Consider the following 12,489-nt stretch of genomic DNA (forward strand, 5'->3'; position numbering starts at 1 on the left):
ACCGGGGCTGCCCTCTTAATAGCCTCTTAAAGAGAATATATGTATATATACATATATATACATATATATATATATATATATATATATTTTATGATAGTCACAGAGAGAGGGAGAGAGAGGCAGAGACATAGGCAGAGGGAGAAGCAGGCTCCATGCACTGGGAGCCCAATGTGGGATTCAATCCCGGGTCTCCAGGATCGTGCCCTGGGCCAAAGGCAGGCGCCAAACCGCTGTGCCACCCAGGGATCCCAAGAAAGAATAGATTTAATAATATATTTGACTTTATGATTTTTTCATGCTTTTCTGAAAAAGAAGGATTTTAATTCCTAGGTCTTTTTTTTTTTTTTTTTTTTTTTTAAATTTTTTTAATTTACTTATGATAGTCAGACAGAGAGAGAGAGAGGCAGAGACACAGGCAGAGGGAGAAGCAGGCTCCATGCACCGGGAGCCTGATGTGGGATTCGATCCCCGGTCTCCAGGATTGCGCCCTGGGCCAAAGGCAGGCGCCAAACCGCTGCGCCACCCAGGGATCCCCAAATTCCTAGGTCTTTTGAGAAAGCACAATTAATACAACAGAAATCAGAACATCTAATTCATAAATTTAACAACAAACCAATGTAATTTTGTTATATAAATTAACCCTCATTAGAGTGCACAGGATGGAGGCCTGTTTTAAATTTATTGCCATCATTATTGCCTATTTACTAAAGGCTAGCAGTGTTTTGTTTTGTTTTTTATTTTTTTTTTTATTTTTTTTTTTATTTTTTATTTTTTTTTGTTTTGTTTTTTAAAGATTTATTTATTTATTCATTCAGAGAGAGAGAAGAGAGAGAGAGAGGCAGAGACACAGGCAGAGGGAGAAGCAGGCTCCTTGCAGGGAGCCTGATGTGGGACTTGATCCCGTGTCTCCAGGATCACGCCCTGGACTGCAGGTGTTGCTAAACCACTGCACCACTGGGGTTGCCCGCTAGCAGTATTTCAAATGATGGAGCTTCTACTGGCATCCCCCTCCATTGTTATTTGAAATAGTATGTATAAAAAAAAAAAAAAAGAAAAGAAAAAGTATGTATATATATCTACTTTAAAAATATGTCTAGTTTTCACAAGCTTTTTTTTATTCTCCACTTGTTTCTTTTTCAGAGCATTTTATTCTCATATCATCCTGGAGTTTTGTTTTGTTTGTTTTTAGATTTAATCATGTTCCTTGAAATATCTGCCTCCTCTAGATTCATTATTTTCCGCTTGTTCACTTTGATTTTCTTAGGGTATAGCGTTTCCTCAAATAGCTAATGACCTTTATTTGTCAGTGGTTGGACCAAAGCTTCAAGGTGCATAGTCAGGAACAAGATTATTAATGCTTTTGGACTCCCTGAGTGTCAGAATTCCTAGGGTATTGTTCTGAAATGCCAGACTCCATGCTAGCTTATCCAGGGTTGTTTCTGGACAGTTTATTCATTTTCTCGCAGGGAAAAACTCTGTTTTTTGCCTGGGAGTATATATGACCTGTGTAACAAATCACCCCCAAACTTGTTGCTTACAACCGCTACTAGCATTTCATTACTGTCTTTCATGTTTCTGGAGGTCGATGTGCTCAACTAGGTGGTTCTCACTTGGGGGCTGTGCAGTTGTGGCGAAGGGGCTGGAGTTCTTTCAAAGGCTTCCTTGGTCACCTAGGTAGCAATTGAAGTTAGCTGCTGGCTGGAACATCTACCCTCTCTACATGGTGGGGCTTCCTCGTAGCTTGGAGGTTGGATTCCAAGAGCAAGCATCTTAAGAAATAATGGCCAACCAGTGTGGCCTTTTGTAACCTACTCTTGGAAGTCACGTAACATAATTTCTCTTTCCCACACTTTCTTGGTCAACACAGTCATAAAGTCCTACTCAAGGTGAAGTGGAGAAGATGGGAAGGTGTCAGAGAATGTGCAGATCTCTTTTCAAATCGTTACCCAGTATACAACAGTGAAAAGAAAAATCAAATATGAAATGGGCAAAAGATAAAGGTACTTTACCAATACAGACAATGAAGCATATGAAAAGATGTTTAAAAAAAAATCGTTACAGCACACGTCCCTGGCTGTTGGCTGTTCTGATCTCATCATTTGGGGGTGGGAGTAAGAATTGACTATTTTGTCCACAAACATTCAGCTGATGTTTCTGTTTTCAGCCCCATGAACCTCACCTGATTTCAGATGTGACATTTCCCAGTCCTGGGCCTCTTTGAGGTTCTAGTAGGTTGTTGGCTTTCTCCCTGAGAGGGTTAGTCTGCTTGTGTGTGTGTGTGCGTGCATGCATGCATGCATCATCACATTTTCTTAGTTCTGCTCTGTCCACATTCCTCTACAGAAACTTTCTATCTTCCAGAAGCATATTATAAGTTTTTCCCTTGCTGATGATCCCAGGGACTCTCTGTGGTTGAGTCTTTTTTTCCTTCCCAAGTCTTATTTAAACAGAGGCTCGGAGGAGAGGTTATATATGCTTGTGTTCACTTTGCCTTCTTGTACTGGAAGCTCTAAAATAGAATAATGTAATGTCTTAACAATATATTTTGCCATATCTTCATGCCAGTATATATAGCATCTCATCCTGTTTAAAGGTTGCAAGGTATTCTTGAGTCTGACTCACTGTAATATGTTTAGTCAATCTCCAGTTAATTGAAATTGTTTTAAATTTATTGCCATCATCAAGAGGCCTGCGGTGAGCATCCTTATACATATATCTTTGCATACCCATGCAAATATTTCCTCAGGATAAATTCCTAAAATTAAACTAGTGTCAAAGGATGTGTATACCTTAAATTTTGGTAGTTAAAATGTCACATCGCCCTTAAAAACCATATGAGAATACTCTCATGAATAATAAATGGAAAACCTGATACCTTTCGGAATATAGGAAGGAGACTAAGCTGAGGTGGGGAGGAGATGTAGGCAGAAATGATAAGGTATAGAAAAGAGTAACGTGGGAATGTGCATAGCATGTTTATGGAGTTAGAGTGAGGATTTCTGTTGGTTAGTCAGAAACCCTCATTAGAATGCACAGGATGGAGGCCTAAAAGCACAGGGCTGTTTGACATCATGTTGGTAAATACCTGTCTGTTCTCAGCTGACATTAGAATGACATGAACCAAATGGGGCAAATTGGAAGAGCTTCCTAAAACAGCCGAGTTTAAACATCTACCCAAAGGGGAGGTGCAACTTGAGCATAGTTTCTGAGAAGTAAGCAGGTGGTTACATGTCTTTGGGTATCTCTGGAGCTAAAGGCTGCCAGGAGGTTATTCTCCACAGGTAAGTGAACAAGGTGCTAATGGAGCTCCAGAGAGCAGGTGCTGATCCTTTTTCAGGAGGGCCTGAGGCAGTGGCAAGAGGAGCAGGAGAGGAAGGTGCGAGCCCTCTCTGAGATGGCATCTGAACAACTGAAGCGCTTCGATGAACGGAAGGAACTGAAACAGCATAAAGAATTCCAGGACTTAAGGGAAGTGATGGAGAAGAGGTGAGTGGGATCATCAGTGTGCTTGGCTGCATTAGACCCGAAGGGAAAAAGGGTTGGACTTCTTCTGAGGCCTTAAATCTCAAAATAAAATAGCCAGTGAAACTTACAACCTAGAAAAATGACCACCCCTGGAAAGTCGACCCATGTATCGCAAAGAGAGGGAGGCTTTTAGGAGAGGGAGGGTAAGACAATTTTATGGGGCATGCCTGACTACTCTTCCCTGCCATTTTTTGTGCAGCTCCAGGGAGGCCCTGGGGCACCAAGAGAAGCTAAAAGCTGAGCATCGTCACAGAGCAAAGGTCAGAGCCTGGGAGAATCCATGTGGGCCTTTCCATGTCTAGTTTTAACTCTCCCAAAGTGGGGTTTTGGCAGACGGGTGTGGAGGACCTGGCCCAAATCTCACCTCTGTGTGACTCACCTTGGGCTGCCCTCTTTCTGCTTGGGGTCCATCTGTAAAAATATGTAGCCCATGTAGGGCTCAGGGGAGACAGAAAGAGAAGGCTGAGAGGTGCCTCAGAGAAAGGTAACTGGACAGCCCTTCCTGCAGATTCTCAACCTGAAGCTGAGGGAGGCCGAGCAACAGCGCCTGAAGCAGGTGGAGCAGGAGCGGCTGCGGAAGGAAGAAGGCCAGATCCGCCTGCGGAGCCTCTATGCCCTGCAGGAGGAGGTGCTGCACCTCAACCAGCAGCTGGACGCCTCTGAGCAGCACAGAGACACGCTGAAGTTTGACCTGTCTGCCTTCCGGACCCGAGGCAACCAGCTGTGCAGCCTTGTCTCGGGAATCATTCGGGCCACTTCTGAGGTGAGGAGTCTTTGGAGGGACCTCAAAGAGATAATCATTCGTTAGCATTTCATCTTTCTTCCCTGATAAGGAGTGGTGGGGGGCAGTTATCCTCACCCCAAGTTGGACTCCTACATATCAAGTTTCCAGTCTTAGGTTAAACAAATAATTGTTTATTCTGATTGTGAAATTGAGTAATATTTTATTGAACTCCTGCTATGCTATGGTAAAAGTTAAAACCTCACAGGAATGCACATTGCTTTTTTTCTGTTAATGTTATATTTTGAACACATAATTAGTATAACCATTAAAAATATTTTGATGTTTTTAATTAGAGCAGTATTGCCATGACCCATAGTAGATATTTAGTAAGTATTTGATGAACTTGTCAGAATAGGATACCTCCCACATATAATCATACCAAAATCGATCAGAAAAAAAAAACATACCTACCATTGAATATTAAAGTTTCTGTATTTTCACTACCATGCATAATGCTGTAGTGATACCATTTTATATATGTCTTACTTGTATTTCTTTGAGAAAAACTCCTAAAAACAGAATTGCTTGCCCAAAAAATTTTAGGGTTCTTTTTATTTTATTTTTAAAGATTTTATTCATTCATTTGATAGAGAGAGCAGGCAGACGAGCAGGGGGCAGGGGCAGAGGGAGAGGGAGAAATAGACTCCCTGCAGAGCAGTGAGCCCGATGCAGGGCTCAATCCCAGGACCCTGAGATGATTTGAGCCAAAGGCAGATGCTTAGCAAACTGAACCATCCAGGTCTCCCCTTTAAGGTCTTGATTCTTACCCCAAACTTGTACCAGTTCAGTAGGCCCCATGCCCAACATGGGGCTTAAACTCATGACCCTGAGATCAAGAGTCATGCTCTACAACTGACCCAACCAAGTACCCCTAATTAAAAAAAAATTTTTAATTTTAATTTTTAATTTTTAAAAAGATTTTTATTTATTTATTCATGAGAGACACAGAGAAAGAGGCAGACACAGGCAGAGGGAGAAGCAGGCTTCTCACAGGAAGCCTGATGTGGAACTCAATCCCCAGATCAGGATCACTCCCTGTGCTGAAGGCAGATGCGCAACCGCTGAACCACCCAGGTGTCCCTAAAAATTTTTGAAATTAAAATTCAGTTCTTCAGTCACAGAAGCCATATTTTAAATCCTCAACAACTACATATGGCTAATGGCTACTATATTGCAGATCATAAATGTGGAACATTTCTAGCACTACAGAAAGTTCTGTTAGAAGGCACTGTCCTTTCACAGCTCACAGAAAATACAGGTAATAAAGAAACCCAGTAGAATATACCACAGGGTTAGGATTAGCAATTGCATTCTGGAGTTTTTCAGAACATAGGAAATTTTATAGAACAAATGATCCAGACTCTTTGATAATTAATGGCAAGGAAAAAAACATAAAGGATGTAGAATCTTGAGATTAAAAGACTTAATTACAAGACATAAACCAAAAGGTTGAGCCTTGTATAGATGTTAATGTTCCAGCCGTTAAAAAAACTTTTAGACAAGAGCGCCTGGGTGACTTAGTCACTTAGGTGTCTGACTTCAGCTCAGGTCTTTATCTCAGGGATATGTGCTCAGTGGTGAGTCTGCTTGTCTCTCTGCCCCTCTAGCTGATTGTGCAAGTGTTCTCTTTCTCTTTCAAATAAATCTTTTTTTTTTTTTTAAGATTTAATTTATTCATGAGAGACACAGAGAGAGAGAGAGAGAGGCAGAGACACAGGCAGAGGGAGAAGCAGGCTCCACCCAGGGATCCCTGGGTCCCCAGGATCATGCCCCGGGCTGAAGGCAGTACTAAACCACTAAGCCACCGGGGCTGCTCTCAAATTAATCTTAAAAAAATTTGAGCACTGACTGGATATTTGGTCATATTATCAGTTTTTTAGGTGTGGTATTAGTATTCTGGTTATGTTAGCAAAGAGTTTTATCTTTAGAGATCCATATTAAAGTATTTTCCAGATGAAGTAATATATATAAGATCTATTGTAAAGTCATTGGGGGAGGGCATGCAGCTGGAAGGAGAGATAAAACAAGACTGCCATGTGTTGATTCTTGCTCAAGCTGGAGAATGGTTGCATAAAGGTTCATTATGCTGTTCTAATTCTGTGTAGGTTTGAGATTTTATAAAAGGAAAGGTAAACAAAAGCTATAAAGTAAATTCAAAGGGAATGATCAGCTATAAAAATAAACTTTTGGGGCACCTGGTGGCTCAGATGGTTAAGCATCTACCTTTGGCTCAGGTCATGATCTCAGGGTCCTGGGATTGAGCCCCGTATTGGGCTCCCAGCTCAGCAGGAAGTTTGCTTCTCCCTCTCCCTCTCCCCCGTGCTCATGCTCTCTCTCTCTGTGTGTCTCAAATGAATAAATAAAAAATCTTAAAAAAAATAAACTTCTGCTTCAAATATGAGAAATGCTTGAAGTTCTTAATATTTAGGGATGCCTGGGTGACTCAGTAGTTGAGTGTCTGCCTTTAGCTCAGGGCATGATCCCGGGATCTGGGATCAAGTCCCACATTTGGCTCCCTGCATGGAGTCTGCTTCTCCCTCTGCCTATGTCTCTGCCTCTTTCTCTGTGTCTCTCATGAATAAATAAATAAAATATTTTTTAAAAAACCTTAAAAATAATTTTTAAAAAGGTTCTTAATATTTAGAACATGTATTAACTGGTTTTTTAAAACAACTTGAATAGAAATATGAACTGAGGGTGAGAACGTACAATTCATAAAAATGTCAACTAGGGGGGCACCTGGCAGGCTCAGTAGAGTCAGTAGATTCTAGGAGCTCTTCTTTCTTTCTTTCTTTCTTTCTTTCTTTCTTTCTTTCTTTCTTTCTTTCTTTCTTTCTTTCTTTCTTTCTTTCTTTTTTTAAGATTTTATTTATTTATTCATGAGAGACACAGAAAGAGAGAGGCAGAGACACAGGCAGAGGGAGAAGCAGGCTCCATACAGGGAGCCCGATGTGGGACTCCATCCCAGAACTCCAGGATCACACCCTGAGCTGAAGGCAAATGCTCAACTGCAAGCCACCCAGGCGTCCCTACAAACTCTTTCTCAATATTCCTTTCTGTTTCCATGATATAAATTTTTATTCTCCTACCAGAGTAATTCCTGTTTAATTGCTATAGCTTTATAATACATTTTAATATACAAAAGGGGAAATTTATTGTGAATTTCCTGAAGAATTTTGTTGTTGTTCCCTTCCTACCTTGGACAAGATGGTTTAAAATGGGAGGCCTCGGGGGATCCCTGGGTGGCTCAGCGGTTTAGCGCCTGCCTTTGGCCCAAGGCGCGATCCTGAAGTCCCGGGATCGAGTTCCGCGTCAGGCTCCCTGCATGGAGCCTGCTTCTCCCTCTGTCTGTGTCTCTGCCTCTCTCTCTCTATGTCTATCGTAAATAAATAAATAAAATCTTTAAAAATAAAATAAAATGGGAGGCCTCGTGGGAACAGCTGACTGAGTCAGTGGTGGAGTGTGCTACTCTTGATGTCAGGGTTGTGAGTTTGAGCCCCATGATGGGGGTAGAAGTTACTTAAAAATAAAATCTTTTAAAATAATAAAATCCACAAATCAACAAGAAGACTCATTGATTTAACAGGCAAAACTACAAATTTATAGGACAGAATATACAAAATGATACAAAGCTCCTTGATTCATTTTATAATCCTGGTAGATTCTTTTGTTTGTTTGTTTTAAGATTTATTTATTTTAGAGAGCATGAACAGGAGGGGCAGAGAGAGAGGGAGAGAAAAACTCAAACAGACTCTGCTGATCATGCAGCCTGACACAGGACTCAATCTTACGACGCCAAGTCCACAACCTGAGCTTAAAGGAAGAGGTGGATGCTTAACCAATTACACTACCCAGGCGCCCCTTGTAATCATATTCTAGCAAAACAGCACCTAAAAGAAATGGGCACATCACTCTGGCTTATATACATTCTCATTTAAGAGCAGTTCTAGGGGATCCCTGGGAGGCTCAGTGGTTTAGTGCCTGCCTTCGGCCCAGGGCGTGATCCTGGAGACCGGGGATCAAGTCCCACGTCAGGCTCCCCGCATGGAGCCTGCTTCTCCTTCTGCCTGTGTCTCTGCCTCTCTTTCTCTCTGTGTCTCTCATGAATAAATAAAATCTTTAAAAAAAAAAAAAAAAGAGCAGTTCTAAATAAAAGATAAGTAAATGAAATTTATCAGTGCCTCAAAGAGTAATGTGCTATAACCAAAGAGGTACTATTGAAAGGATATTGAACAGGTGGTTCAGTTGTTATGAAATCTTTTCATGAAATTCATTTCACTTATAGATTAATGGAGCCAAGTTATGTGTTTATCTCGTCAGATGCTGTAAAAGTATATGCTGAAATTCAACATCCTTTCCAGATTAAAAAAAAACTTACAGTAAATTAAAAATATAAATGTGTTGCTAATGAACATGACAAAGTACTTATCCATTTCAGACTACATTTTAGGGACGCCTGGGTGGCTCAGCAGGTGAGTGTCTGCCTTTGGCTCAGGGCGTGATCCCGGAGTTCCAGGATTGAGTCCCACATCGGGCTCCCTATATGGAGCCTGCTTCTCCCTCTGCCTATGTCTCTGTCTCTCTGTCTCTCTCTGTGTGTCTCTCATGAATAAATAAATAAAATCTTAAAAAATAAAAAAGACTACATTTTAGATATGCTGTTAAAGTAAGGAAAGAAAGATACTACATTGTTCCTGTTGTTTAAAGTTAACAGAAGTTTTAGCGAATACAAGGTAACAAAACAAATTACAGTAGAAATCTTTAAATGAGGAAATGTCATCTGATGACAATATGATTGTCTACCTACAAAGCCAAGAGTGAAAAGCTGGGAACTATTAGGTTTTCTTAAATGAGATTAGGTGATATGACAAAAGGTTTTTTTTTTTAAGATTTTATTTTTCTATTCACGAGAGACCCAGTAGAGAGAGGCAGAAACAGAGAAGTAGGCTCCCTGTGGGAAGCCCAGTGTGAGACTCTATCTTGGGACCCTGGGATCCTGACCTGAGCCAAAGGTAGACGCTCAACCAATGAGCCACCCAGGTGCTCTTTAAGTGCAAAAATTTAAAGTATTCTGACAAAAAAAGTTAAAAATATGGTGGACTATAAAATGCTTAGAAATAAACTAGCATGAAATAGAAGTGATTGACATTTTAAAAAGTGTAAAATTTTATTGAATTTATAAAAAAAGACTAGAATAAGTGGAAGGATTTACTGTGTTTCTGAAGCTTCATTAAAGTAAGCTGTCAGGGATACCTGGGTGGCTCAGGAGTTTGAGCGTCAGCTTTCAGCTCAAGGTGTGATCCTGGGGTCCTAGGATCAAGTCCCGCATTGGGCTCCTGCATAGAGCCTGCTTCTCCCCCTGCCTGTGTCTCTGTAACTCTCTCTCTGTCTCTCGTGAATAAATCTTAAAAAAAAAAAAAAAAAAAAGGACTTTTCACAAAGAAATCTCGTGATGGGAATGGTATGATCGAACATAAAAACATTTTCTAACACTACAGTTAAAGTGATTTCTGCTTATTAGGTACAGGCAGCAAGATCAGTGGAATAGAATGACCAGCCCAGAAAGGGACATGTTTTTTGTAGATAATTTAATGTATTATAAAGGTATCATTTTAGGGGCTGGGTGGCTCAGTCAGTTAAGCATCTGCTTTTGGCTCTGGTCATGATCGCAGATCTCAGGGTCCAGGGATTGAGTCCCATATCAGTCTCCCTGCTCAGTAGGGAGTCTGCTTTTCCCCTTGCCCCTCACGGTGCTCATGAGCGCTCTATTTCTCTCAAATAAATAAAATCTTAAAAAAAAAAAAAGTGTCAGATCAGTGGAGAAAAGATGAATTAGGGGCATATGGGTGGTTCAGTTGCTCGGGCATCTGTCTTCGGCTCAGGTCATGATCCTAAGGTCCTGGGATCAAGCTCCACATCCGGCTCTCTGCTCAGTGGGGAGCGTGCTTCTCCCTCTCCCTCTGCTTTTCACTCCCCCTGCTTCAGTATGTACACTCTCCCTCTCTCTCTCTGTGTCAAATAAATAAAATCTTAAAAATATTAATTAGAACCATAAAAGTGAAGATTAAATTTGTAGCATTCTTTCATCAAATTCCATAATCTTGGATGTATAAAAATGAAGAGACAAACAGAAATAAATCGTGTTTAGTGAAAACAAATGTAGGCAAATATTTGAATTATGTTGAGGTGTGGAGGCCCTGTGTCAGCATAACAATGAAGGCAGAAGTCAAAATGGGAAGGTTTAATAGATGTAAGTACATAAAACTTAAAGACACATTATAACTTAGGAAACATATTTGTAACATATACAGCAGACCAAAATTTAATGTCCCTGGTGCAGAGAGAGCTTTTACGATCTATGGGAAAAAGGATAAATAAATCACTCTTTCTATCTCCATCCCACTAACAGAAAGTTGAGCAAAGGACAGGACAGGCAGCTGTAAAGGGAGAAGTATAATTGTCTTGTAAATTTGAAACTAAGTTTAAAATCATTATTAACAAGGACTCCTGGGTGGCTCAGTGATTGAGCATCTGCTTTGGGCTCATGGCATGATCCTGGAGTCCTGGGATCAAGTGCCACATCGGGCTCCCTGCATGGAGCCTGCTTCTCCCTCTGCCTGTGTCTCTGTCTCTCTGTATCTCTTGCGAATAAATAAATAAAATCTTAAAAAAAATCATTATTAACATACAGAATGCAGGTTAGGGATCCCTGGGTGGCGCAGCGGTTTGGCGCCTGCCTTTGGCCCAGGGCGCGATCCTGGAGACCCAGGATCGAATCCCACATCGGGCTCCCGGTGCATGGAGCCTGCTTCTCCCTCTGCCTGTGTCTCTGCCTCTTTCTCTCTCTCTCTCTCTCTGACTATCATAAAAAAATAAAAAATAAAATAAAATAAAATAATCTTTAAAAAAAAACAGTATCATTTTTATCTAGACTTATTGCTGACTTATATGAGCTGTGATTTGGCTTCACGGGTGTCTGGAGAACAGACACTAAGCTCTGCCTCTGTCACCCTCACAGAATGGCTTTCCCACAGCAGAGGACCAGGCTGTGGCGGAGAGAGCCCTGCAGGAAATGCGGGACCTCCTTACAAGCTTGCAGCAGGAGATCGCCAGGGCCTGTGAAAACAAGAGGAGGCAAGATGAGGAGGCGGCCCAAGAAAAGCAGCAAGAGTCAAAGATGCAGCAGGGGCCAGAGGCCCCCAGAGAGACCCCAGCTCCCAACCAGGGCCCAGGAGGGAAACAGAATGAAGGTAGATGTTGGTGGGGATATCATCCTTTGACCCAGAAGGTGAAAGGAAACAATTTGTTTACATATGTATCAGCTGTTGAGAACAGTGCCTGTTGGTGTTAAGTGTTCAGTGAAAGAGCACCAGGCTGGCTCAGTCAGAAGAGCGGAAGAGCGTGCAGCTCTTGATCTCCAGGTCATGGATTCGAGCCCATTTTGGGGGGTAGAGATTATTTAAATAAGTAAGTAAATAGGGCAGCCAGTGGCTCAGCGGCTTGGTACCGCCTTCAGCCTGGGGCGTGATCCTGGAGAACTGGGATCAAGTGCCACATCGGGCTCCCTGCATGGAGCCTGCTTCTCCCTCTGCTGCCCACCCCACCCCGTGTGTCTCTCATGAATAAATAAATAAAATCTTAAAAAAAAGAGATATAAATAAAGTTTTAGAAAGTGTTAATTGAATACTAGCTATTACAAAAGCCTCTCTTTTCTTCCTCAGACCTCCAGGTGAAGGTACAAGACAGTACAATGCAGTGGTACCAGCAGCTACAGGAAGCTTCCAATCAGTGTGTGCTGGCCTTTGAGGAACTGACCAACAGCAAAGATAGTCAGGTAGGGGGCGCTGTAGGTCATTGGCAACACTCTGGGCCTGGTAGTGCTCTGAACAGCCTCCTGTCCCAAAGGAACATCAATAGTGTGTCCCATTCCCTAATCCTACTGGCACCTACTTGGCTCTTCCAAACACTGCCTGCCCTCCCACTGTTCTCTCCTGGCAGGCCAAAAAGATAAAGATGGACCTCCAGAAGGCTGCCACCATCCCAGTGAGCCAGATCTCCACCATTGCAGGTTAGTCAGAGGAATTAAGAACATGACCCTTCGCTTCATTTTGTTATTTTTTTAAGGCTCCAAATCCACCTGTCTGTAGGGTTCCTGTAGATAGAGTCAGTTCAGACAAGTG

General features: G+C 41.8%; 1 protein-coding gene across 2 annotated transcripts in view; it reads left to right on the forward strand.

Moving 5' to 3' along the window:
* Positions 1-12,489, forward strand: part of LOC121474121 (nucleoporin GLE1) — a 38,997-nt gene that overhangs the window by 14,185 nt on the left and 12,323 nt on the right. For both annotated transcript variants that reach the window (XM_041726947.1, XM_041726946.1), the window contains exons 4-9: positions 3,338-3,486; positions 3,725-3,785; positions 4,034-4,288; positions 11,328-11,559; positions 12,031-12,143; positions 12,308-12,377. In XM_041726947.1, the coding sequence (XP_041582881.1) occupies positions 3,338-3,486; positions 3,725-3,785; positions 4,034-4,288; positions 11,328-11,559; positions 12,031-12,143; positions 12,308-12,377 (880 nt within the window). The remainder of the gene's footprint in view (positions 1-3,337; positions 3,487-3,724; positions 3,786-4,033; positions 4,289-11,327; positions 11,560-12,030; positions 12,144-12,307; positions 12,378-12,489) is intronic.

This window comes from Vulpes lagopus, chromosome 12, assembly GCF_018345385.1.
Source record: "Vulpes lagopus strain Blue_001 chromosome 12, ASM1834538v1, whole genome shotgun sequence".
NCBI lineage: Eukaryota > Metazoa > Chordata > Mammalia > Carnivora > Canidae > Vulpes > Vulpes lagopus.